The sequence below is a fragment of the Phoxinus phoxinus genome (assembly GCF_949152265.1).
Source record: "Phoxinus phoxinus genome assembly, chromosome: 17".
Classification (NCBI taxonomy): domain Eukaryota; kingdom Metazoa; phylum Chordata; class Actinopteri; order Cypriniformes; family Leuciscidae; genus Phoxinus; species Phoxinus phoxinus.
Window position 1 is genome coordinate 25,611,559 of NC_136892.1, and position 27,097 is coordinate 25,638,655.

The 27,097-nt window shown below is 39.3% G+C and overlaps 1 protein-coding gene across 4 annotated transcripts in view; it reads left to right on the plus strand.

Annotated features, from left to right (window-relative positions):
- Nucleotides 1–1,316: 1,316 nt before the first annotated feature.
- The window catches only part of celf4 (CUGBP, Elav-like family member 4), a 90,393-nt gene continuing 64,612 nt past the window's right edge, over nt 1,317–27,097 (plus strand). For all 4 annotated transcript variants that reach the window (XM_079585204.1, XM_079585206.1, XM_079585205.1 and 1 more), the window contains exons 1-2: nt 1,317–1,968; nt 26,408–26,490. In XM_079585204.1, coding sequence (XP_079441330.1) covers nt 1,704–1,968; nt 26,408–26,490 — 348 coding nt within the window. In that variant the 5' untranslated portion in view covers nt 1,317–1,703. The remainder of the gene's footprint in view (nt 1,969–26,407; nt 26,491–27,097) is intronic.

Consider the following 27,097-nt stretch of genomic DNA (forward strand, 5'->3'; position numbering starts at 1 on the left):
ATTAGTCATTCTCAACAGCATTTTTAACTGATGAAATCCAATGAAAGTAAGGTCTAAGTGAAAAGATGTAACTACAAATAATCTCTCTAAAGAGTACTTTGAATTTCCAATGTCAGCTATTGACCCGCTGCTCTTGAATTATGTTCAAGGGACACAAAAAAAAATGACCATGCTTCAGTTCTACTCTAAATGTAGCCATAAATGAGAATCAATCAAAAGATAATTTTATGATGAGATTTCAATTGCTGTTTGTAATGTCCATTACAATAGGCATTGGCTCTGTAGCAACATCCAGTCTCTCTCTCTCTCTCTCTCTCTCTCTCTCTCTCTCTCTCTCTCTCTCTCTCTCTCTCTCTCTCTCTCTCTCTCTCTCTCTCTCTCTCTCTCTCTCTCTCTCTCTCTCTCTCTCTGTGTGTGAACATGTAAAAATTCAGTGATGGGTAGGTTTAGTGTATGTAGTGTATACATTTTGTACAGTATAAAAATAATTGTCTATGGAAAGTCCCCATAAAACATGAAAACACAACGTGTGTGTGATATTATACTCGTTCAAATTATGCCTTTTTTCAAAATACGTTTTTTGAGCAAGACAAAAAAAACGTTATGTAGCACAATCTAAAAATGCATTGAGCCAAAATCTTACGAAACGTGCTCATTGGAATGGACACTGGGTCTGAATGGGTTAAAGGTTCCTCATTGAGAACCAACTATGATACAGATTTGTATTTTTATAACCCCCATTCCTGAACACACACACACACACACGTGTCGCCTCCCTGCCCGTACACACCGCGCGGAGGAGCTCACAGCCCTCTTTCTGGCTCGTGCATTTGAAAAGAGGCATTGCTTCTCATTCAGCGAAATTAATTATTTTTACGAATAAGTGCTACTACTAATAATAACTTAATAATAACAACATTCAAAGCATTTCTCTTGCATGCATAAGGCTGTTTTTGTCCTTGCACTTTCCGAGCGTTTCAGCACTGTCGCTGTCCATTCGCTCCCTCTGCGCTTTACAGCGAATTTGGGTGAATCCTTTGATGCTTTCCCGAAAAATGCACATAGGGGAACATTATGCTTTGGAGTGCGTTGGGAAACCAATGCATACACGTTTTTTTAAATATATAAACAGATTGGTCATTCAGAAGGTGCGTCATTCACAAGGCAGCGTACAAAGAGCCGTGTAAATGTGATATTTTCTTTATTTATAGTCCCTCTCCTTCGGCGGAACATACCATGTTACTATATAACGATGAGAGGGGGAGAGAGAGCGTCGTGTGACATAAAGGGAGCTGCTTTTTCTCCTCTTCCTCCCCACTGCACTGAGCGCGTTTGAGACAGCCCTGTCGGTTTAAACCGGGAGGACACCCATACCGACTTCTCAATGCAAAAAATAAAAGGGTAGCTAGAAGCAGGGGCGAGGGGAACGGAGGTAAAGCGAACGCTCACGGTCTGTCTCTCTCTCTTTCTCTCTCTCTTTCTTTCTCTCGTTTTTATTACATGAATGAATGAATTGAGTAGTAAGGGACAAATACAAGGAAACACGCCTCCGCCTGGACGACCAAACGCGTTTGATATTTGACTTGTGTTCAATGGTAGGTGTTTGCATCTGTACATTTTCGGCGAAAACCACAGTAGGACGTCTCATCCCGCCATTTGAAACACTTCAGAAGGCGTAGCAGCTGAAAGTCCTCGCGGTGAACATGGCAACTTTAACGAACGGACAGGTGGACGCCGCGGTGCATGGAGGAGCGGCCAGTACGAACGGGCTCGTGAACGGAATAAGCCACACTCACAGTCCCGCGAGCTGCGCCACCATTCCCATGAAGGACCACGATGCCATCAAACTATTCATCGGACAGATACCCCGCAACCTGGACGAGAAGGACCTCCGGCCGCTCTTCGAGGAATTTGGCAAGATCTACGAGCTCACCGTCCTGAAAGACCGCTTCACTGGCATGCACAAAGGTACGTTTCGCTCGCGAGAGCAGTTTCCCATTTGATTTCTGTCACTAGCCTATGTCTTGATTTGATTTGCCTTCGTTTCCATCATAAAATCGAATTCTATGAACAACAGGCTTGGATGTACTGGCTATTTTATGCATATACAAATTTAACATGAAATATGTTAGGGAATAATTCATGAATTGGTTTACTACGAAAGTTAAGTAGCCTATTTAGAATTGTTCCGTATCCTTCACGAAGCGAATTTTGATAAATAGCAACAGAAGGCAAATGGTAGGCTACTTAGTGTTTTTTACGCGATCCTATTTTGGGGATGGGGTGGCGGGGGGAGGGATTGATGGATATGGGCTTTTTACTCTTGAAATTGACGTATCTTATTCTATTTCACAATGTTCATACTTTCTGAGTTAGTTGTTCATTCTGTCAAGTTTTGAGATTTCACACTGTGCATTTGTAAACCTTAACGTTCTTGAATATTTTAAGGTGAATAACGCCTGACAAATATTGCACACGACATGTTTAATAACTGCTTGTTAATCTGTGTGAGAAATCACTATAGAGCAAAATGAATCCCCATCTCTCCATTTAACGCTGTTCGACATTTTTAACTGTTTCCCCTTAGACGAGGAGACTAAACACGGCGCGTGAAAGTTTCAGCGACTGTACAAAGCGCATGAATATTTAATGAGGTTATGCACTGAGGCAGTTTGTGATTGGTGTCTGTTGCTAAACAACTCGACATAACGTTGTAGCGTAGTGTGTCGATAAAGTGGCGCTTGCATAACCTAGGAACAAAAGTAAAGCGGACCCCCTTCCAAAATGGCAAATGTGGAACATGTGCTTATCCCAGGGTTAAAAATGGTCTTTACACAGTGTTGAAAAAGACATTAACCCAGGGTTAAAAGCCCTGTAGAGTTCTGTAGAATCTGTCTTGAGGTCCAGCTCGCTTACAATTCCATCACTTTGTTAGTCATCCAAATAAATAAATAAATCCATTGAGACTTGTTCCATCTCTCTCTCTCTCTCTATGTGAGTGTGTGTCTGTGTGTTCAGGCTTTACCTACATTCTGGTGACTAGATGTTCAAGGAAACAAAAGCCTACAAATTTTACATTGTGGGGTCCAGCAAATAGTCCTAATTATTTAACATAATCTTTTAATGAAAATGTATAAAAATACACTTTGAGATTTATTAAATATTATTTGTTCAGTTTAAAAATAATAGGAGCCAATGGAAAGAACCCCACCACGATAAAAAAAAAAGAATGTGTGTGTTTACTAGTGCGTGTGTGAGCCTCTATAAACATTTCCCCCAATTAGTTTTCTTTAGAGATCGTGTTGTGTGCACAACAAAAACTCCCTGGAATACTATCTGAGACAAGTAGCCTATTATCTCGTGTCTTTTGTCTACGTATGATTGTGCGAGAAGTAAAAGTGAATGGCAGCCGTCAAGACAATGAAAGCGAACATATGAGCAAGGATGGGATCTGTACTGAAAGGGTCTGTCCAGTAACCTCTTAATTGGGGTCGTGGAGCCATGATTGTTCCTGTTCTATTGCTTCACAATAAAATATTAATTTATGGTGTCAGTCCGCACAATAGCATTTCAGTGTGGTGTGTTCCAGCAGTAACAGCAGCCGAACTATAATTACCTCCTGCATGCTTATCTTCTCTTTGCCAGTTGTGTGTCATACGCAGCAACTCGCGTCTCCGGTTAGGTTCAGCCGCAACTGTGCCTTGTTTGTGCGCTCGCTTGCTCCTGCAGTGTGGTAATAACTGCTGAATTATTGTACCTGTGCTGTGTTCGGAACGATCAATTCCTGAAGCCCTCAGCAGGGGTCCAAAGGAGGTCTCCCTAGGAAGATCTTCCCAGGGGTGTCATTATTTCACAGGCTTGCCTAATTGATCCCCAACCCAGAGGACCTTGTTTGGCTTTAGGGTCACATCAGTGGCTAATTTACCCACCCAACCCTGGGAGTCGAGGGAAGAAGCTGCTTACCCAAGCCCCAGGGATGAAGTTCCTCCGTTGTAGTAAACAAAGCTGTCCTCTGTATGTGCCTAGCAAAAATGTGGCTTTGAGAAGCGGATCTGGGGAGGGTAGGAGGTTATCTTTTATTAATAGCACCGCTGGAGTACTCCCCGTCCAGTGGTTAATCATGTTGCTTGTGAACTATGGGGAGTCGTGCCGGCTGATTCTAGGAACTGTCTCCTTTTTGCAATATATGGTCCTTTGCACCCATCCCCCCACTGCAGGGCCCGTATTCACTAGTGTGGACGTCAGGCCTGCTTGGCTCCATGTTACGACTGAGTTTAGTTACTCGTTCACCCCCTCTCCACGACATAAGCACTGGCGTCAGTGTCTCTCAAAATCTATTTCCCTTTGGCAGCAGTGCCGTTCTCTCTTGTGCCCTGCAGTACGCTGGAGCCTGTCCGCTTTAGAGCTCTCTTTCCTTCAAGAACTTAATATGCTGTTTTTTAAAACTGACCTTTCCCTTCACTTTCAGGAACAGTAGTACCTTGTCACTAGGGCAGTACCCTTAAAAAGTGCTAATATGTACCCTTAAAGTTCACCTTAAATAAAAAATGCTGCCATCATTTACTCACCCTCATGAGAATCTAAACCTGTATGCATTTCTGTTGAGCAGATATTTTGACTCCATAAAATGAAGGTCACATTGGCCCCAAAAGTTTTTTTTTTACAAATATTTTCTTTTGAGTTCCACAGAAGAAAGAAAGTCTAAAAGATTTGGAATGAAGTGAATGAGGTGAATAAATGGTGAAAGAATTTAAATTTTCTTTTCCTTTATAAAGTTGCAGTGGTCTTTTCTCCCCTATAGTGACACAGTGAAACGGCTTCTCAAACAAAACGTAGTTTGTAGTTTGTAGAAAATGTAGGGCGGGACTTGATTGGATCATTGCCTGCTGATTGCTGCGATCTCATGTGAGTGACAGGTTCCTAGAGCGGAGGGATCATTGGTGAACACGTCATCAGAGAAGACATGTCTTTGCTAGGAGGAAGGAACATTAATGTTTTTGATTAAATATTTCAAAGGCACATGCATTTAAAAAAATTATGCCCTAAAGTTTAGGATCCAATTCTCGATATATACTATTTGCTTATTGCCATGCATATTAAGATATTGGCTGTTTATAAGTACTGATAAAGCACACAGTAATGCCTTATTCTGCATGATCACATTCTACATCCCTTAATCCTACCCAATAACTAAACTTAACTATCTTACTAACCATTAATAAGCAGTAATTGAGAGTTTGAGGCAAAAGTCGTTGTTAATCGTGTTAATGGGACCCTAATCTAAAGTGTGACCAATAATGATATGCACAGATAAATCATTGAAACGAAACACTGCAAAATTAGATTTGTCAATGTTGCTTTCATGGGGGACGTTAAAGGATCTGCCTCAGTTACAAACTAAAAGCTACCGAACAACAACTTAAAGTACTTTATTTTTCTGAGAGTGCCTCCCAAACAAATGACTCCTGGCAGTAGTCTGCCCTCCTTGATCATTAACAAGATCGCATTGTTTTGTTTTTCATCATTATAGGAAGTTTACCATCTTGGCCCTTCATCCATCACCACCTCCACCCACTTCCTCTCTTCACATGTTATCACCTCCTCCAGCCTGCTGCATGTCTCTGCCGTCTCCGCTCTTCCAATCATGCCATTTTTATTTCCATTCACTGGCTAGAAGGGGTTTTGTCATCCATTTATTCACTCACTTACCCTCCTACACACATCGTTCAAGATTTACCATTACACTCCACGCTGAGAAGAGGTCCTGAGAGCTCTCGGTTGGGGTCTTAGGATAGCGGAACCAGAACCTCAAGCTTTTCGGAGTTTCTGCGTCTTGCAGGTAATTGGTTAGATATTCACATGACAGACCGAGACAGCGGTATGGAAAGCCAGCGCTGTTGAGATCACACCCAAACACAAACTGAAAATTCTGTCATTATTAACTCACCTTCCTGTTGTTCTAAACCTGTCTGACTTTCTTTCTGGTGAATGTTGTGAAAAATGTCCATTCACTTAAAGTCAATGGGGTCCAATGTTGTTTGGATCCCAATGTTTCTCAAAATATCTTCTTTTGCGTTCCAATGAAGAAAGAAAGTCACACAGGTTTGGAACATCATGAAGGTGAGTAAGTGATGACAGAATTTTCCTTTTTGGTGGAACTACGCCTTTAATTGCTAGCTGTGCATTTTCAGCAGAATCTAAAATCGTCAAGAAAAGATCCCGCGTTGTGCAGGTAAACACCAGAAGCAAACATCGTTGAGAAGCGTGAGCGTTTGAAGTTGTGATGAGTGTAGGTGGAGAGGGAACGCGTTTGATGCTATAAAGAAGCACGTAGGAGGAGACGCTGCATTTTCGTACTATGCTGCTGAATTCTATTTTTGATAGTCATTATTCTCATGCATATGGTCTACTTTTCTGAGCTTTGTTTTTGATGTGCAGACGTGGCGTGTGGGCATGCATTTGATTTCGCCATGCTTGATACGCATCTGGAGAGATGACTGAATAAAGCCCGATGCATTTTACGTGTCGACTCTAATGAGACACTGAGCGGAGTGGGGCTTCATTCATCCTCATGCCTGAGCAGCCAAAGTAATGATTCTGTACATCAGTTATCTAGTCTTTAGACTCCTGTCTCTCGGGAGAAAGTGAGAAAGAGGCGAATGCTACAACACTGGCTAAAGGATGGAGATTGGGAGAGTGATGGATTGAAAAAGAGAGCTGGAGAAGAGGAGAAACAAAACAAAAAAAGATGGATGAAAACAGACTAAAAGAGAGTTTAGCACAGGAATGGGCTTCTGTTTTTAAACTGAGTAATAGAAGTAGACAGTGTTAGAGAGTCAGATGGAGAAAACCGGGTACTTGGGGCATGCCGGCCTGAGCTGGGGGTGGGGTGGGGGGAGTTCTTGAGTCCTCCGTTCACCAGCACTTTCATTTGGCTGCTCTGCGTGACTCAGCACAGCTAATAGAGGCCATTTGTACCGGTCACCAGCAGCTACAGGAAACATGCTGCGGACTTTAACATCTTCTCCTTGCACGCCTTTTAGCGTAGGGGAGATTGCGGCTATGCACCGAATGACTATCACTCCCAGCTTGCAAAGTCTGAGATTGAGATCATTTGCAGTGTCTTGTTTAGCTGTAGGTCACGGCTAGCTTTCAAGTTTGAGGGGTGAAGATGGACAAAAAAAAAAAGTATAATCATTTTGGTCACACTTTAGATTAGGGTCCAATTCTCTCTATTAACTACGGCTTTTGCCTCAATAAACTCCTAATTGCTGCTTATTAATGGTTTGTAAGGTAGTTGTTAAGTTTAGGTATTGGGTAGGATTAAGGGATGCAGAATATGGTCATGCAGAATAAGGTGTTAATGTGTGCTATATAAGAACTAATAAACAGCCAATATCCGACTAATGTGCATGCTAGTAAGCAACTAGTTAATAGTGAGAATTGCACCCTAATTTAATGTGTAAGGTGCTTTTTATTTTCTAGACAGTTGTTTCGAAGGTCCAAACAAGCTCTCTTTGAAAAATGTACAAAGTACAATGTTTGTTTTCCATTGGGTTGACGTGTTATCGAGAGACTGTGTTAACGGGGAGGAGAATCCTGTTTCTGGGCAACCTAAACCTGAGTTTCTGGGCAGGATTTGTCCAAAAGACAATTGGATGTCCTTGCCGGAGAAAGAGAAATGCTGGGTTTTTCCTCCTGCGGCTTGGTGTTAATTCAGCTCGCGTCCTGGACTCACCATTGCATTGCTGTTGCATCATCTGCACACACAGCGTTTCTCTTTTTTTTCCCCCTCTCTAGCTCGTTTGGATCTGCAGATGTTCCTAGCCTCGGCCCATCCCAAATCCTCTCAAGCCTCTAAGTCTCAGATTGCTCATCCCGAGACATCGCAGACAAGCTCCCGCTTCGAGTGCGGTATCTGCGGCGCGTGATCGATGCGTCTGATTTGTTTATGAGTGAGTCGACGTGTCACCGCGGAGGTCGCCGCTGTCCACAGGTCGCCTTCTCAATATGCAGCATTGAATACAAGTAGCAGCCGTGGCACCAACATGCATGTAAATGCGCATCCATGAGACCAGGCCCATTTTTCAGGCAGACAGTCGAAAGGGTGGCAAAACTGTTTTGGTGTAATTTGAGGCGATCGCAACAGAGGTCGGCCATCAAAAGAAAAGCTAGTTACTCAAGGTGAGCAATGACTTGCTGATGAAAGAGAGGGAAAAGGATACGCTGCATGTGTTGGCCACAGGTTTGGAGTTCTACAGGATAGAGGACCTGTCTAGTTGTCCTAACCTTGCGGTGGTCCTTATTAGCTAGTGTGACCCTGTTGTGCGGTCTGAATTGGGCCAAAACGTAGCCATTTTCTCATACCTCAGGACACTTTAAAACTCGTCTCAGTTTTTTCAGTCGCACGGACAGCTTGGAGACATGTTTATGCGCAACAGCTAATCCCAAAACACTCATCTCATGAATTTCATCTGTTATCTACCATAACTCTCTGTCAGATAGCTGTGTGAACTTTTAAACTGGAAGTAATGTCGCTTGGCGGAGGCGATTTACTTTCTAAATTGAAAACTATGCAAATATGCTGCGCTGCGCAGCTTTTGCAGGCTTCCTAAAATTTTATCCTGCAAGATTTATGTCCGGCGTAATGGCCTTGTTGTGTTTTCATATATTTAAATAGCGGTACTCGAAGAGCAAGGCAGGGCTAAACTGGGTTCAGCCTTAAAAGTTTTATAAGGTTTAGCTGTAATTTCATATAAACTGTGCGGGTGAAAAGCCCGAGGCCACACCCCCCTCTGCGGCACACTGGTTTTATCTCGCCCTGCCTGTGAATCACAATTTTGATTTAAGAACCTCCGAAGCCTTGCAGTTTCTGAAAACAACACTAGCTAAATTAATAGTTTCTGTTTTCAAACTAGTTGCATCATCTAAGTGTTATTGTGGTGTGTGTGTGTTAAATATTTAAAGGGTTTAGGAGTGATATGTGCACTGCTGTCTAGGCAAGACTAAGAAAAGGTGTCAAAGTGCCCACAATACAGGAAGAAAACAGAGCTGTCAGTCAAATTGCTTCAATTTCGTCTGGAGAAGCTTTTTTGCCTCGAAATGCAGGCTATTATGTAGTATATTTCCATTTTTCTAGCTGTAATCTAACACTAATGATTCAACTAATGAAAAATGTATCTGTGTGTAAGAGCAGTCGATTTTATATACAGTATATTTCCATTAATAGAAATTTTAGTTTTTTGACAATTTTTGCAAACAATAAATTGTGATTTTTCTACCTTTTTTATCCTCATTTGCTTCATTTGACGGCATCACTACGTCAGTAGCTAATCACTGCTGACATGGTGTAGATGGTTCCAGAGTGATTCGTCACATGACATATACGGCTTACGTGATTGGTTCAAATTCTGTGTATGCCCATGAGCAAAGGAAGAATGAAGGTTGAATAATTCTGGGGGGATGCAAACTTTCTCCAGGTATTATAGTGTTTTAATAAGCTATAACCTATTTAGACCAATGATTGCTTATTTTCTCCTCAGAAACTTTTTTACTCCATTAAAAAAAAATACTAAAATAGCACCAACCATTGTCATTGTAATTTAACATGATTTTTTTTAATTAAGCGTTCCTGATGCGATCTGAGAATCTAGCATCCGTCTTGTTAAAAATACACCAGTGTGCTCTTTTTGTCTAAGCCCTTTATTTTAAATTATTTTTTTCTCATTATGTGAAGCGTTACCTATTTGTTAGTCTAATGATGCTGTATTCAAACTCCATTAATTAGTGTGCAGAGAATGGTGAGGTAGAGAACTAAAAGCCTAGGTAATAGCTTAGATCCTTTTCACTGTATGGACTGATTTAAGCAAGCAAGATTTTAATTACTTTTTGATGTAAACGAGCAATAAGAAAGGAATGAAGGGGCTGTGTACTGTTAATCATCATTGTGTCTTTTTATAGCGGATTGTAAATAGGGCTACACTGAGGATATACAATTACAATGAACCTGGTTGTTAGACTAACTGTTGGTTGTTTGACTATGAGCAGGTTTAAAGCCTTTTTTGCAGTATATGCATTGATTTTTGTAGAAAAATCTGTGGAAATGTGATAAATGGAGCTGAGAGTATTACACTCTTAATGGTAAATGAGAACTTTAGCCAGATGTTTAACCCAAATAATTTTTTGTTTTGTTTTTGAGGTGTAAACCAGTTACAGTCCTGGTTCACATCTTTTCCTATGGAAGACAAATTGAAACAAAAGTACTGAGTAGGGCTGTAAACGATTAATCGCGATTAATCGAATCCAAAATAAAAGTTTGTGTTTACATAATATATGTGTGTGTATTGTGTACAATTATTTTGTATATATAAATACACACAAATGCGAGAAATATTTGCATTTATATACTGCATATATATTTTTATATGATTTATATTATATATAAATATAACTATTTTATATATATATAATCTTAAATATATACAGGCATGTGTGTGTATTTATATATACAAAATAATTATACACAATACACACACATATATTATGTAAACACAAACTTTTATTTTGGATTCGATTAATCGCAATTAATCGTTTAGTACTGAGTAATATTAATTAACTACTGTACATGTACTTACTTACTATAGAGTTGTGGTTAGGGTTTAGTTTAGGGTTAGTTACTTCTAATTATGCATAATTTACAGTTATTATATAGTACATGTTGTAACGTGTAAGTATGTCACCTTAAAATAAAGTGTTACCAAAATCCCTCCTTGAATGTAAGATGTTTTTTTCTAGTGGTTCAGTTTTCTTTAAGGAGACCTTGAATCAAATCACATCCTAGCACCTTTATAAATACCTAACATAATCATAAAAAACAAACAAAGAGTAGCTTTTGACATTTCAAAATCCAGCCTCAAAAAATGTCTGTGGCAAAAAAGCTTCTAAGGGATAGTAGATGCGTAGACAAACTTTGTCCCAATTCTGTGGAAATGTCTTTCACAGATGTGTGTACCTGTGGGGTCTACTACTGAGCACATTCCCACACAAATAAACAACCGTTAAACTGAGTTTCATGCATGCATCGCAGGAAGCATTAGTATTTAAAATCCTGCAATGAACAAATGAAACAATATTCCATGGGTCAGTGATAGCATGAGTGCACACAGTGTAGCAGAGTTACGGGCCCTTAATGGGTCTTTGCTTTATACAACACTCACTCACCATTTCCTTGTAAACAACAGCCTGCGTGTGTATTAAGCGTGTGTGTTAGCTAAAAACATCCTCGTACTTGATGTTTCGGCTTGCATATATAATATTTTCTCAACTTATGACTGAACCAACATTTGTTTATGTCATATTGAATAGTCAAATAGATTATCTATATTAAGCATAACTTGTCTTTTCTTTATGACAAAAGCAACAGTGCATTAAGAACGGCTGTTTTGTGAGCTACATGCCATCGATCTGTATTTTTTTATTATTTGGAGGGCTTTCCACGGAGTACGTCTGCACAGACACAAGGTGTTCTCGTACCTATGCTAATGTACCATCTTGTGCTGAGCTGTATTGAGATTTATCATGCAGGGCTTGATATAAAACAGAGGATGTGTGGAAACTAGTTGTTTTCAGAGAAGCAGGAGGGCATTGTGGGATACGTGAGGCTGGAGGGTACGCTTTGCCTGCAGTAGGAGCAGATCAAGATGGTGATATGATACCGGCCGACTCCAGCGCGTGGAGATTGCAATGTTTATGTATGCGGCGGTATATGCGTAAGTGTATATGTATAGCACTTAAAGGAAGCTGTGTGTATCTACTTATCTTTTGGTTATTGATTCTCGGCATCCTTTGATACAAAAGTGATTTGACGGCGCTCACGTACCCCAAGAAAAATACGTAATGATTCTGGAACAACCCCATATTAAACCATTACGAGATTATAATTAGCCTGACGTCTACTGAAACAGTCTATTTGTTATTCATAGGGGACTACGATTTTTTTTATTGAGGCATTGTTAATAAATAAATCCTCATTAGTGATTTTCCCACTCAGTGTTATTGCATGTAAATAGGATTTTAATGTCGTGATATTTATTGGACTGAAATTCATTCGGCATAAGACGTTTAAAGACCAACCGGACTGCTAGCGCACCAAGAGCCTTTTTGACTCTGTGTTTTCTTACAGTTTATAGTTACGGAACCCGAAAGCTGTTATCTTCAGATTAAAGTGGCTGAAGCAAACCTTACGAAAGCTTGCAGACTGTTCCGAAATAAAGTTGTTTTGCTTGTCTTTTCACTCTATCAGAAACCCCACCAAAAAAATGCAATGTTATGAGGTTCACGGTCCAGTTCAAACCTTTTCATTAATCCACTGCCATCATGGGATGATTTTTTTTTTAAGTTTGCATTTCAATTGGATGCGAGAAAGCTGGAGCAATTGCAGGCATCTTTTAAGGTTTGTTTTGGGAATTAGGAGAATATATGAATAAGTTATAATAATGCGAGAGAGAGAGAAATAGGGGAGGTCAGACTGCAGAATGCTGCTGGGAATAAACTCAAGAATCTTCAGATTCTTCCAGAATGGAAGTCTGAAAGTTGCAGCTTGGATTTCAACCGTGCTGTGAAAGTCTCCGTGGCAGTTTAAAATGTGCAGAGCCCACTTTCTGAGGCAGAAAATCTGTATTTCATGCCCAAAATGGGCATTAAACCTGCACTGAAAGTGATGCCACGAAAAGCCTGGGTGCTTGAGAAGCCCCTGCGTCGAAATATGTGCGACATAACATTTGCTCATGAATTTTAATATGTTTGGGTTTAGTGTGGTGTGGGGGGGCTTCATTTGCAAGAAAGCATGAAAGAACGTGATAAAGATGGATTGAGAGGGGGGGGGGGAAGGGGGGGGTTGGATAAAAGAGAAAGGAATCGGGCAGAAAGAGAGAACAGGGGAGTCCCTGAGACAGATGTCACCCTCACCGCAGATTGATGGCTCTTGGCCGGTTTCCACGTCGAGCTTTGACCCCGCTGTCCTTTGCAGTAATTTATAGGTGACGGTTTTAAAGATTTAAGCACTATTTTGTGGCCATCATGGCCTCGGACAGAGAACGACCTTCTAATGCAGGGTCGCAGTTGCTAAAAATGAGCCTACTCGCACCCATGCAGATCTGACAGTGCAGCACCGAATACATGCATTTGCTGTTGAAATCTCGCAGGCCAGCCCGATTCATTAAAAACACTGTTTGTTTTAAGGATGTGGTTTTTATTTTAAATATACAGTGCGAGTGTGTACGACATTCAGGGTGATAACTTTCAGCTTGAAACATAGAGGACTGGAAAGGGGAAGTGTAGGGGGACTAGACACCCTGTGCAGCTTTTTGGCTGTGTATCTGTGGACCCAGCTGGGTCTGTTGTTGGATGAGGTGTATGAGAGGCCCTTATGTCTGCAGCAGTGGCTCGTGATCGCGGGAGGGGGGGTGGGCTCTCTAGCACATCATCACTCATTTGCAATTTAATGGCCCCAGAGATCACCCTTTCCTCACCCCACCAGCCCATTCCCAGCATGGCAAAGCTTATTAGCAGAGGTTTTAAATAATAATAATCTCCAGTGAATCTACTGCGCTATCCTTCCCCCTTCCGAGGTGCCTGGTCAGTGGGGTCCATCAGGGTGGCACAAAAAAGAGCTCTTTTGTTTATTTTAACAGGGTTCAGATTGAACCAAGAGATGTCTATAATACCTGTTTATCTAAAAGAATAAAATATTAATTCAGTTAATTAAGTTCACTTGTGCCTTTTTTTAAAGAACGTTCTTAAAATAATTTGCTACCGGTGAAACATAATTTTTGTGACTTATCTTTATTTGTTTATGTTGGAATTTGAATTGGCCACACCCATATCATTATATTGTTCTATCTATCATTCTATCTATATATTGTTTTATTATTTTATATACATATTGTTCTATCTATCTATCATTTGTTCTATCCATCTAATCGTTCGTTTGTTCTATCCATCCATCTATCTATCTATCTATCTATCTATCTATCTATTTATCGGTTGGTCGTTCACTTCCACTATCCATCTACCTATGTTCGTTTGTTCTATCCTTCAATCTATCATTTGTTCTATCTAATGTTAATTTGTTCTATCCATCTATCTGTTGTTTGTTCTATTTATCTATCGGTTGTTCTATCTATCCACCTATCATTTGTTTGTTAATTTGTTCTATCTGTTTATCGTTCGTTGGTTCTATCCATCTATCTGTCGTTTGTTTGTTCTATCTACAAATCTATCGTTTGTTTGTTCATTTGTTCTATCTATCGTTCGTTCGTTCAATCGTCCTCTGGCTTTCTTTAAATTACAATCATATTTGATTCTGTTTGGAAACATTTATTTTTGTAATTTTACTGCCATAAATATTAGACTCTTCATCTTTAAGAAATAAACACTGTGTACTTTTGCTTTTTTGTTTTGTTTGCTTTTTTTTTTAAAGTGTCTTTCGTTAGTTTCAATTTATGACTCTGTTTTCCCTGGAGACCTCCAGTCGATGCAGACATATTTAGACCTGTCTGGAGGTAGCAGACTACATTATTACGAAGCCATAATGTTCTGTAGAGAACCATAAAGTCCCAGGCTTTGATGACACTGATAACGATGACTGGCTAACAATGCTCCCTTTAGTAGGCAAATTATAGTCTATGCAAAGTATTCTCTTTTAATTCCCATGTCATACCCACGTGTAGTTGCACGCTGCTACACCTCGGATGCCCTGCCCGAGGGCATTAAATTCACACAAAAAAGACTGGAAATTGAAGCTCTGCAGTCCTACTTATTCAAGGAGAGAAAGATAGCATAGGGTTGCTCTGCCAAACGGATAAATATGACGAGTTTTGAGGATTGTGGAAACCGTGGGCCTCCTCACCCTGAGCAGCTTAGCTGTCCTCTTTTTAAAAGAGTGAGGAACATGGGTATCAGCGTGAAGCAGCCGCGAGGGCCTTCGTCTGTGTGCATGTGCAGGATTTTAGGAGAGCAGCCATAATGCTCGGTTTCCTGCAGAGAGTCAGCTTGACTTCCTGTCTGGGGCCGCGCTCGCATTGGAAACGTTATCGAGCGTGCGTTTGATAAAACATTGTCTGTTTACAAATCCTATTATGCACGTCTGCTGTGTCCTTGGAGTTGATTGCCGGTCCATGTTAGCTTTAGTAAACGTCTTAATTGCGTTAAATGGGTAGAAAAGCTGGCAGATTAGAAGCCATTAATGAGCGTTGTGTGAGCGAGCGTATTCCCGAGATGGCACTTTTGTTGGGGTTGGCAGGCGAGAAGGGAGAGAGTATGCCAGCGTCACCTTGAAACTCGAAAACACTGGAGAAACAGGTCATTGTGTCTCTGCTGAAAAGAGGTACACATCGCTCTCCCTCGCTTTCTCACTCCAATCTCTTTGGATTCTCTCCCTCCCTTTCCATCTGAACAGTAGATAAGCTCACTGAGGGAGAGTTTAAAGGACTCTCCATTTGTGTATAAATAGCTTAGGATGAATTATTGAGGGACCCAGGGTTACTAATAATCCCCCTGGACCCATCCGACAATGACACAGAAGATAGAGGGAAAACAATTACGCCGGGTTTCTCCTGAGGAGGACTGGGTGGAAGGATGGAGGAGGAGAGGGGGGTGCAGACGGAGACGCCGCAGAAGCCCCTCACCGGCTTCCCGTCTTGGCTAATAAAGCCAATTAAGTCGGTGGAATCAATGGGCATGCGAGCGGTCCCGGAAAGAGGAAGCATAATGATTCATGTCCTCCACCCGGAACGTCCCGTCCCTTTTGTCCACGCGGCCAGGAGGACAGCGGGACACTGACGGGATGAGACAAGAGGACCGTGGGGGAATATTAAGGAGCTGTTTGTGTCTGCTGGTGTCAATGCAAGGACGGCACCGAGAGGGTGAGAGGTGCAGACGGACAGGCCGGTCACCCTGCCATGCGCTCGCTCGCTTTCAGCAGGACGGTCTCTGCTCTCTGGTCTGTCTGCGCTCCAGCTCTTGCAGGGGGATCTTGGGTACGTCTCAAAAGCCGTAGATCTATGGATGCTGTTATACTTAAAGAAAGGTATCATCAATGTACGCTTTATATTTGTAATTATATATATATACTTATGTGTGTAGGTATAAAAGTAATTTTTCTCAGAGACAAAATGCTGTAGTTTTTGAAACACCCATATACTTTAAAATAAATATTGAAATCTACTTAAGCTGTAATTTTTATGATAATACTGGAAATATAAGTGGGGCTACAATTAAAAAGTCCCACTCGCCTTTTCAATCTCAGTCTCAGACACTCTTAAAGTGTTTACTTCAATATGTGGTTGTTAAAAAATAGAAAAACTCTGTCCCGTTTAGCTTTCCGTAGTCCAACGCACATATTATGTATATAGCCCACAGTAAACTACCGTTTGGAATCGGTACAATCTTTAAATGTTTGTGAAAGAAGTCTCTTATGCTCACCAAGGCTGCATTTATTTGATAAAAATATATAAAAGCAGTAATATTGTGAAATATTATTACAATTGAAAATATCATTTTTTTTTTTTTTATATTTTTTTAAATGTGATTTATTTCTGTGATGGCAAAGCTGCATTTTTAGCATCATTACTCCAGTCTTCAGATTCACATGATCCCAATATGCTGATTTGATGCTCAATAAACATGTATTATTAGTATCGATGTTGAAAACAGTTGTGCTGTTAAGTAGGAACATTTCAAAAGAACAGCAATTCTTTATTTGGAATAAAAATGTTTTGTAACAAGACAGTTTTTACTGTCACTTTCTGATCAATTCAATGCATTCTTACTGAATATTTTTTTTTAAATTAAACTGTTTTGAAGTAAAGCTTCATGGCATTGTGTCTTAATAAAAGACTTGCAAGAACCTCAAGTGGTCAGTCTCGTGTCTTGAATTTGCAAACCCTTCAAGCGCAATTGTACATTCCACTTTGTTATCAGAGTCATGCCTTTGAAATATTCAGCACTTCATCTAGATGGATCTGACCAAAAAGTCAAAAGGTTGCCTGCAGAACTGAAAGTGCGCACGATCATTTAAATGAGCTTTCACTTTGTTGCAGAATATACCAAAAGTCAAAAGTTTGGCTTGTGACTCTACAGATGATTTATAGAGCAGATTGCAGCTCTGAATGGTTTTATTAGTGACAGAAACGGCCGTGCATGAAAACTTTCATGGCTAAAGCCCACTCGTAGCATTGCCCATCTCTCCGACCCAGCCAGTGGGAAGGACGTTGATTTGTAAACCGCTGTGAAATGCCACATTACTGGTTTTGATTAGTCCTGTGGCTTGGCAGCGCATTTATGTAAACCTTGACTTTACTGCTTTCCTGCATGACATCTCGCTAACAAGCTCTCGGTATTAAACGCACGCTCCCTCACATCTTTGCTCTAATAATACTATATTTGGGAAGCCAAAGATATTTTCTACCCTCTTTCAGTGCAACCTTCAGTTCTTGTATTTCAGAGCCTGGCAGACGGGCTTATCCTTGATACTTCGGTGAAGCCCCACAGAGCCAGGATGTAATTGACTGTCCACTTTTGAACACCACACGACTGAATTTTCTATTATCTGTCCAAAAGGTGATGTAAATTCAATTCAAAAAGGCTTGGTCGAATTAAGCAGTGTGTGCGTGTGAGAAAAGGCGGTAGAGAGAAATAGAAAGACCTGCCTTATAGTGTTACACGGTATGTGTCGGATGTATTCATGAGCGTAAATGTAAAATTGTCGTGTCGTGAATGCGATTGCGCCCCTGTCCCGGCGGATGTCTGTGCACGTGCAGGTTTGTGTTTATAGTCCCTTTGTATTATACGTTAATGCGTGTGTGGTTGCGTGAACAAACAAGTAAATGAGTTACTTGTGAGACTGTTAACACACATGGTGTTGAATGGGTGTTGGGAAGAGTGTGCAGCTGTATTTATTGCATACTGTAGTGTGTGTTCATACTGTCTCTGAGTCCTATGGGAGTATGGAGTGGGGGGGGGGGGACTGTGTCCTAATGATGCGTTTTCTACACCATTGATTCAGTAGCTCTGCTCCACAGTAAATCCTTCACATGCAACACATTAGAGCCCAGGCTTTTTCCTCCACCAATCGATTCACAGAACTTACAGCCGTTCCTCTTTTCTCCTGTCCTCCGTTCTGCGCTCGTCTCCATTCCTCTGTGCTCCTCGTCTTTTTTCTTTGTCCTTTTCTAAAGACAATAAAAGTGAATAGAGTTCTTTATTTCTGTCTGTCTGTCTGTCTGTCTGTCTGTATGTACTGTATGTCTGTCTTTCTGTATGTATGTCTGTCTGTCTGTATGTATGTCTGTCTTTCTGTATGTCTGTCTGTCTTTCTGTCTGTATGTCTGTCTGTCTGTCTTTCTGTATGTCTGTCTGTCTTTCTGTCTGTTTGTCTGTCTTTCTGTATGTCTGTCTGTCTTTCTTTCTTTATGTCTGTATTTTTGTCTGTCTATATTTTTGGCTGTCTGTCTATCTGTCTTTTTTTCTGTCTTTCTTTCTGTATGGTGTCTTTCTGTATGTCTGTATTTCTTTCTGTCTGTCTGTGTGTCTGTCATTCTGTCTGTCTTTCTTTCTGTCTGTCTATCTGCCTTTCTGTCAATCTGTCTGTCTTTCTGTATACATGTCTGCATGTCTGTCTTCTTTCTTTCTTTCTTTCTTTCTTTCTTTCTTTCTTTCTGTCTGTCTGTCTGTCTGTCTTTCTGTATACATGTCTGCATGTCTGTCTTCCTTTCTTTCTGTCTTCCTTTCTTTCTTTCTGTCTTTCTTTCCTTCTTTCTTTCTGAAAAGTTTGGGAAATTTTCACATTTTTCCCAAAATGTTGAATGGTAGTGTATGTCACGTCATATGGGAGAGTTCAGCTCATATGCCATCTCAGGGTTCTTCTTTTTCTCCCTGGCAAGGGATTCAGCAGACGGGAACCCAGGTTTAGTATTAAAGCCCATTAGAAATGCATCCACCGACCTCCTCAAATATTCCCTCACACTACACTTCATTCCACTGGAATAATATCACTCAAGGAGAGGACTCATTAGTCCCAGAAACAGCTCCTGAATATTTAAGGCCTATTTTATTGAATCAAAAAAGAAAAGCTTGACATGGTTTTCGGCACAGTAATTGAAGATCGCTCTCGTTCTCTCTTACTTTCTCTTTCTCTCTCTCAGATTACTCTCTGAGCTCATATTGCTGTCTTCAAAGTGCATTTTTATTTAATCAGGGGTTTACTGCGTCCAATTAAATATTTTAGGAAGACATGTTGTTTGGAGGTGGGGGCAGGGCGGAGCGGCGCAAAGGTGTCCTGGAGTATTTCAGGAGACCTTGAAATCTCAGACATTTGGAGGACAGTTTATTCAAATTACCCAAGGTGTACAGGGATACTCGTGTTAAAGGGAGGAGGGAGAACCTTGTGAATTTGGTATACTACCTTTGCTCAATCTCCACCACCACGAAAGCGATGCACACCATCGCAGGCACGGCGGCTAAAATGACGTGAACAAACATGACAGTGCTTGGAAACACTTTTTGGAACAATAAATGTTTGATCAGCACATATTGATTTGAGCCAGTTTGTTTGTTGGTTGTTTTTGCTGCACCAGTGATTATTGCCAAATCTGTCTTGGGTTATTGCCCTCACAGAAACTTTTGAAGATGAATGCTTCTTTGGCCAGATGATCAATTGGATTATTTGCAGTGGCAGGTATAAATAATGACAGTAATAAGCAAAAACAAGTGAAGGAGCAGCTATAATTTATTATTCATATCATGAATCCCAATTGTTATAAATGACGCCTGCATTATTCCATTGCCCTCTCCTTTACTCTCGAAACCTGTTGTGCAAATAAAAACCAGAAGGATTCTAGTGGAATATTAATTCAAAATATAAAAAGGCCACCGCTTTTGATTCAAGATATATACACTGTTCTGTGCATGTACTGTACTTAAATTGCAATGTCATGTTAAATGCAAAACATTGATATTTCCGTTTACAGACCAACATTTTTCTGTATTTGTTTACAGGTTACAACTCTATTTGTGTTATTGACATTTTCTAAGCGTTCTTTAAAATGTGAAAAAGCGGAAGAATTCCAGTTCATTCAGAGGAGCAGAACATGTGGCAATGTGTTTTACTTCTCTTTAAAAGCGTTAAACGTATTTCTTGTGTAATATTACATGAAAAGATGTGCAAAGAACCGTGATGCATGTGTTGGTTCTCATGCAGAGTGAGACCGAACACGAGATGTTCTGAATGCCATGACACAGCAACTACTGACTAAAACCTAAGCTTGTCGAAACTATAATACTAATCTTTCGCAGCCTTGCAAGCACGAGTATTTCCTTGCTCATCACAAAGTCTGACCAAGGCACTTGTGAATAGAGTCAGGGCCAGCGATCACCATGGTGACTGGGATGCAGTGCGGAAATACACTAGATATGTGTCACTAATAATGTGCAACTGAAGGGATTCGTAGGATGGCGTTTTCATAAATAACTCCTAAATATGCACACTTAAATCAAGCATATGGTCTATGGAAGTCACAACCCTTCAGTCTGTTGTTAAAATAACATATACTGGAACACATGTGGAGACAGAAAGTTAACACTTGTAACCCCAAGAATGGGAGTCAGTCCTCCCAACTAGTCATCCCTTGATGCCAGCACATAAAAATATTGGTTTATTTTGATAACGAACAGCTACATTAATACAACTAATTCATCATTCTTGTATTTTAAGATAAGGCTAAATGTATTTCTAATCCAGATTATATATCACTAGTTGATTGTGAATCTTATGGGGTAGAAACACTGATTAATTTACTGTAATAGCTGAGCTAAAAAAAAATGTGTGTGTGTGTGTGTGTGTGTGTGTGTGTGTGTGTGTGTGTGTGTGTGTGTGTGTGTGTGTGTGTGTGTGTGTGTGTGTGTGTGTGTGTGTGTGTCCGTCCTTTAAGGGTGTCTGCAGAAGGAGAGATAAGACGGCAGTGTAGGACACTAGTGGAGAGTGTTCACAGAATCCTGGTGATCTTATCTTTTCTCTACTTCCCCTTCTCCTTCTTTCCTTCATCCTTTCTTCTCTCTTGCGCTGCAATTTTCACAGCATGCACGAGGGAGTGAATTGTCCCCCCCAATCATGCGTCTGTGTTGTTTTATCAAAGTCAAGAATTTAGTATGAATTGCCTTGTAAATATTTTGGTGCAAATTCATCACTTGGTGTGAAACTTTCTAGTTAAAGTATGTATACTACAGTTCAACAGTTTGGGATCACTACAATAAAAAAAAAAAAGAGATTTTACCAATGATTATCCAAATATCCATTTCAAATAAATGCTGTTCTTTTGAACTTTCTATTCATCAAATAATCTTGAAAATGTATCACAGTTTCCATAAAAATATTAAACAGCACAACTATATTTTCAACATAAAGAATTAGATAATAATAAAAAATGTTTCTTGAGCACCAAATTAGCATATTTCTGTATTCTTGGGCTTATGCATTTTATAGTAATATAATTTCATTTTTTTAATTGCAAGAACATTCCGTTTGATTTTGTAAGATAAAAATGTAGCTTCTGTGTTCTGTGTTTGGTTGCCGTTTGATGTCTAATGTAAAATCTGGATTTTGAAGCAAAAACAGTTCAGAACCACTTTTTAAAGTTTCTCAAATTCATTTTTTATTTGTTTGTTTGTTTTATTTTTCCAGAGTGCTTTGAGACGTGCCCTGATGTTCAAAAGAAACCTACGCCTCTGACAAACCCCTCCATTACCATCCGACCGTTGTGTTTTATCTTCCCTGCTCCCTTTGTACTGTATTTTCTTTTCTCTCTTGCATTTTCTCTCTGTTGTCTTTAAAGTGCTGTCTTGACCAGACGGAAAGAAACAATATTGCTTTTAGAGGACAAACAAATAGAGGTTCTCCATTATCTTTCCGCTCATCCCGTATATTTGTGCGCGTTCGCCTGTGTGTGTGCGCCCCGGTGCTTGTCAAGTGGGACAGGGAAGCATGCACAAGTGTCCCATGAGAGCTCTAGCCCGTTCTATAACATGACAGGCCCTCAGAGGAGCACGCCAAGCTGTCACACTGAGCTCTCCCCAACGTTAATGAGTCAGAGTTAATTAAAAAACCAAGGCAGGACTGCGGGAGACACACACATCGACGCACACACATATATGCAAGCGTACATGCGATCGCCCAACCTGGCCAGGGTTAAACACACAGAGTGGACAGCGGGGAAGAATATTGCTGATTCATGCTCTTGTCTCAGGGGGCCCGTGTGTGTGTCTTGTGCGTGTTTAGCGTCCCTGCAGCACTGGGGCTTTTATGGGGAGTCAGGGAGAAAGTTACGCTCCTGATCCTCTCAGTCTTTTTACTTAGTTCCCTTTGCTCCTTTCGGAGGTCCCTCTTTTTATTTAGTATCCACCAAAATAGCTACTAAAGTAGTTAGCTACTAGACGGAGCCGATAGCCTTGTGGGCAGCGCTGCGACCGAGTTCGAGTCTCGGATCCTGTTTACACCTGGTATTAAAGGGATAGTTCACTTTGAAATTAAATTTTGGTATGTTTTAGCTTTTCTGAAGTGCATCCAAGATGTAGGTGTCTTTGTCTCCGCAGTAGTTTTAATTTTTATATTTTTAGGTCAAACCGTCTTGTCTGTCAGTCATATAATGCAGGTATATAGGTACTGTCTCCAAAAGCATGCAGAGATGTCTCTAATAGCATGCAGAGAAAAGTCCAAATTAAAAAATTCCCCATCGTAAGTGCACATTGATGGCCTAAGACACGAAACAAGCGGTTTGTGTGATAAAACGAACAGTATTTATATAGTTTTTATCTCTTTTAAACAACCATGTCCATCTGATCTGTTTACGTCGCTTGCGCAGACATAAAGCGCCGGAATGCTCCGGAAGTGGTCTCCCGGATGAGTTTGCGCGTGCTTACGTAAATGTATTTTTTTACATCGGTGTAAACATCCCGGATAAGCGCAAACTAGTACCATTTCTATTAGCCGTCCTACTTACAATCTCTGTTCTGTGCATAGGTTCTGGTGTAAACAATGAGTGACGTACACGCGCGAGAGATCACTTCCGGAGCCTTGCGCAAGCGACGTAAACAGATCAGATGGACGTGGTTGTGTAAAAGAGATAAAAACGATATAAATACTATACGTTTTATCACACAAACCGCTTGTTTCGTGATACCTGCATTATATGACTGACAGACAAGAACGGTTTGACCTAAAAATATACAAATTGAAACTACTGTGGAGACAAAGACACCTACATCTTGGATGCACTTCAGGTAAGCTAAAACATACCAAAATTTAATTTCAAAGTGAACTATCCCTTTAAGAAGCGTTTTAGTCGATCTGATCACAAGTGGACGACGCTAAATGCAGATGTAAACGGGGTCTAATACGTTTTGAGCTTGTTCACTTTCATCCACTTCGAAAACGCATTTAAACCAATTGCTTTGGTAGTGTAGACGCTCATGTGGTCGAATGCGTTCGAACAGCCAATAAAGACCGTCTACTCGCTGCCTACTCACCTAATGCACAAACACTATGGGAAGCGCGGTATAGCCTTTCTTTGTCTTTGAGACCCAAGTTTGGTTTGAAGATGAAAAACGTACCAAGCACAATGTTCTCTCCATTCCTGATTTCTAACACTCGCGGCTGTCCGAGCAGAAACGAAAGCTGCTGCTCTCTGTGTGTTTTTCCATCGTTTCCGGGCACGTGTAAATTGCTCAAGCTTATTTTGTGCATTAGATTGAAAAATCTAAAAATATATATATATATTTACCCGCCCATAGACCCTGCTTTTGAAGATATCAGGCCAGAAGTGGTCGAAAGTGGACAAATGACGTATTAAAACAACAGGTGTAAACGAGAATGTGTCTCCCTCGTCTACTTGTGATCCGATCGGCCAAAACGCATCTTAATAACAGGTGTAAACACAGGGCCTGAGATTAATAAATGCTGTAGAAGTATTTTTCATTGTTAGTTCATGGTAACTCTTATATTTAACTAGGTAACGAATTCAACTTTATTGTAAAAGGCTAACATATCATTTTTTTATAATTTAACTGGTTTTTTTTACAATTACGGCAGAAGCTGTGGTTAACATGGTAAATTTTTGTTAGGATTAATTTTCTTTCATCACCAAAATGGTTTTATGTTCCTTTTTTTTTGTTAAAAAGAAAAGATTAGCATCTTGCTGCAACAAGGGTTTGTTTGAAAATAAATTTATGTTTTAATTTTCCATTTTGGTTAACAATCAGTCTTTCCATCTTATCGTCGTTTGTGACACTATTAGCATGCAGGCGGAAATGTCAGCGGCAGATTATCATGTTTACTCAGCATATTAATATATTAGCATTTTTTAAATATTAATGCAAGATTAGCATAAACATTAGCATCCATTAACATGCTTTTGCATATTCAAATTTGCTTACTTCATGTACAAATGCGACGCTAATCGTTTCAGCTTTTGTTCAGTGGTTATTCCACTCAATTCCTATCCCAGTGGGATTTTTTTTTGATTAAGTTGACGCTGAAAAGATTCACGGTTGTTTTTAGCAAACTACTTTAGCGGGGTGAGATTAGCATCATGTGAGAGTGAGTGCTCGTTGGAAGAGCTGGATGTTAACACAAACTCACACTGATGCACGTTAGGGCAGATGTTCCGAGGAGGGACAGGAAGATTGTCGTCTTGTCACACTGAACTTAAAGACTGAGGCGTGAGTTGCAGCAGGCCATGAAAGCTGAGAAAAAGATCCTATCGCATCAGACGCGCTTGGATGAACTTTCTCGCTATATCTCATTCTTTCTTTTTACAGATTTCCTCCATAACTTTTTTGTTGTTGCTGTTGTCGTTGTTTGGCTTATCCTTTCATCATGCAGTCAATTTTGTTAATTCGCTCCTGCTATTTGCAAATCTTGTGTTTTAAGGAACTGCCTCTTGTCCTTTTGGACCAGTGCTGCATTGTCTCTTAAATCTCACATTTGTTGATGTACTACGCATGTACATGTTTGTTTGGTCTCGAAACTTAAACTGCTCTGTAACGTACTGAATATTGTGGTTGTGAATTCTGATCATTTAAATGATATTATCTATATAGCTGCCTAGCATTTTGTTGAAATCCCAGAAGCATCAATCACATGACTAATGAATATTTGTGATATTACAATAGTTATTGCAAATATGACAAAAAAATAATTAATTAATTCAAATGAATTGTTATGATAAATTATTAATGAATTGTACAATCATAACACATTTTAAAAAAGGTTGAGAAAAATATTTTTTATTGTTGCGACCAGTAAAAATGTTATTGCCAGTAAAAAACATTTTTTTAATATATATATATATATATATATAGCCTATATATATATATATATATATATATATATATATATATATATATATATATATAACTTTGTGTGTGAGCTGAGCATATATATATATATATATATATATATATATAGCCTATATATATATATATATATAATAATTAATTGTTATTACCCGACATATATATATATATATATATATATAATATATATATATATATAATATATAATATATATCTGTAATTATATTTATATATATATATATATATATATATATATAATAATTAATTATTATTACCCGACATATATATATAATAATAATATATATAATAATAATATATAATATATATCTGTAATTATATATATATATATATAAATATATATATATATATATATATATATATATATATATATATATATATATATATATATATATATATATATATATATATATATAATTACAGATATAACTATTTTTTTCAAACCAAGAAGGTTTTTGTGCATAAAAATGTTCAAGCCTGAGTGTACTTAAAGCAGGTACAAAAGTGCTTGCATGAATGCTATTTTTTACCCAAAATTATGATCAGCTATTTTTATTGGCCAAAAAATCCCAAACAGTGCATCCTTATTGTCTGTCAAATTAATGAGCAAGCATGCACATTCATACACTGTTAAATGTTGATACCAGCAAGGCCTTGTAGCCAGAAAATTAAAAGAAGCTGCATATTTTCTTCCACACACACACACACACACACACACTTGTATTTTCGCACACTCTCCGTCTTTCTCTGGGGAGCATAAGTGTGTATGGCTCTGGGCATGTGCTCTGAACGTCTTCATCTCTCTTCTTTCTTTTATGTCTCTGTGTCTGCCACACAAATGTAATAATGTTGTTTTTCTTTCCTGGTTTGGCAAAAACAATATGAAGGTAGAGAGCTCAGCTTCACTCAAACGGACACCTGCTTGTGTCTCAACCTCTCTGACCTGTCTTTAATTTATCTCCGTCTCTGTTATTCCCTCTCTCAGGCTGTGCCTTCCTCACATACTGTGCAAGAGAATCGGCGCTAAAAGCTCAGACCGCGCTTCACGAGCAGAAGACGCTACCTGGGGTAGGTCATCACGGTCAAACACAAACATGCAAACAAACACATGCACACTATGGCTAGTTGGCATAAAATACTTTTGGGAAGTTTTCCAAGTGACATGCTATTATAGCATATTATTATATGCATTTTGGTGTTATTTTTATAGCTTATATTAATTCAGGATGCTTCATAGGATGCATTAAATTGATCAAAAGTACAGTAAAAAAAATGAAAATGTTACAAAAGTTTTCTATTTCAAATAAATGCTGATCTTCTGTTTAAAGAAACCTGAATATGTGCTACTGTTTCCACAAAAAATATTAAACAGAACAACTGTTTTCAACATTGATAATAATAAGTCAGCATATTAGAATGATTGCTGATGGATCACACTGAAGACTGAATCATTACAAGAATATCTTTATGTATTTTATACATTCATTTTAAACTCTGTTAAAACAGAAAACTGTTATTTTATATATTTTATGAATTAAATGAAAAAATCTCAAAATATTAGTGTTTTACTGTACTTTGATCAAATAAAAAATAGTGCAGTGCTATGTGTCAACTACCCAAAATTAGATGTAATACATTTTACATTTAAACACGTTGTATGTAGGTTTGGCTAGAA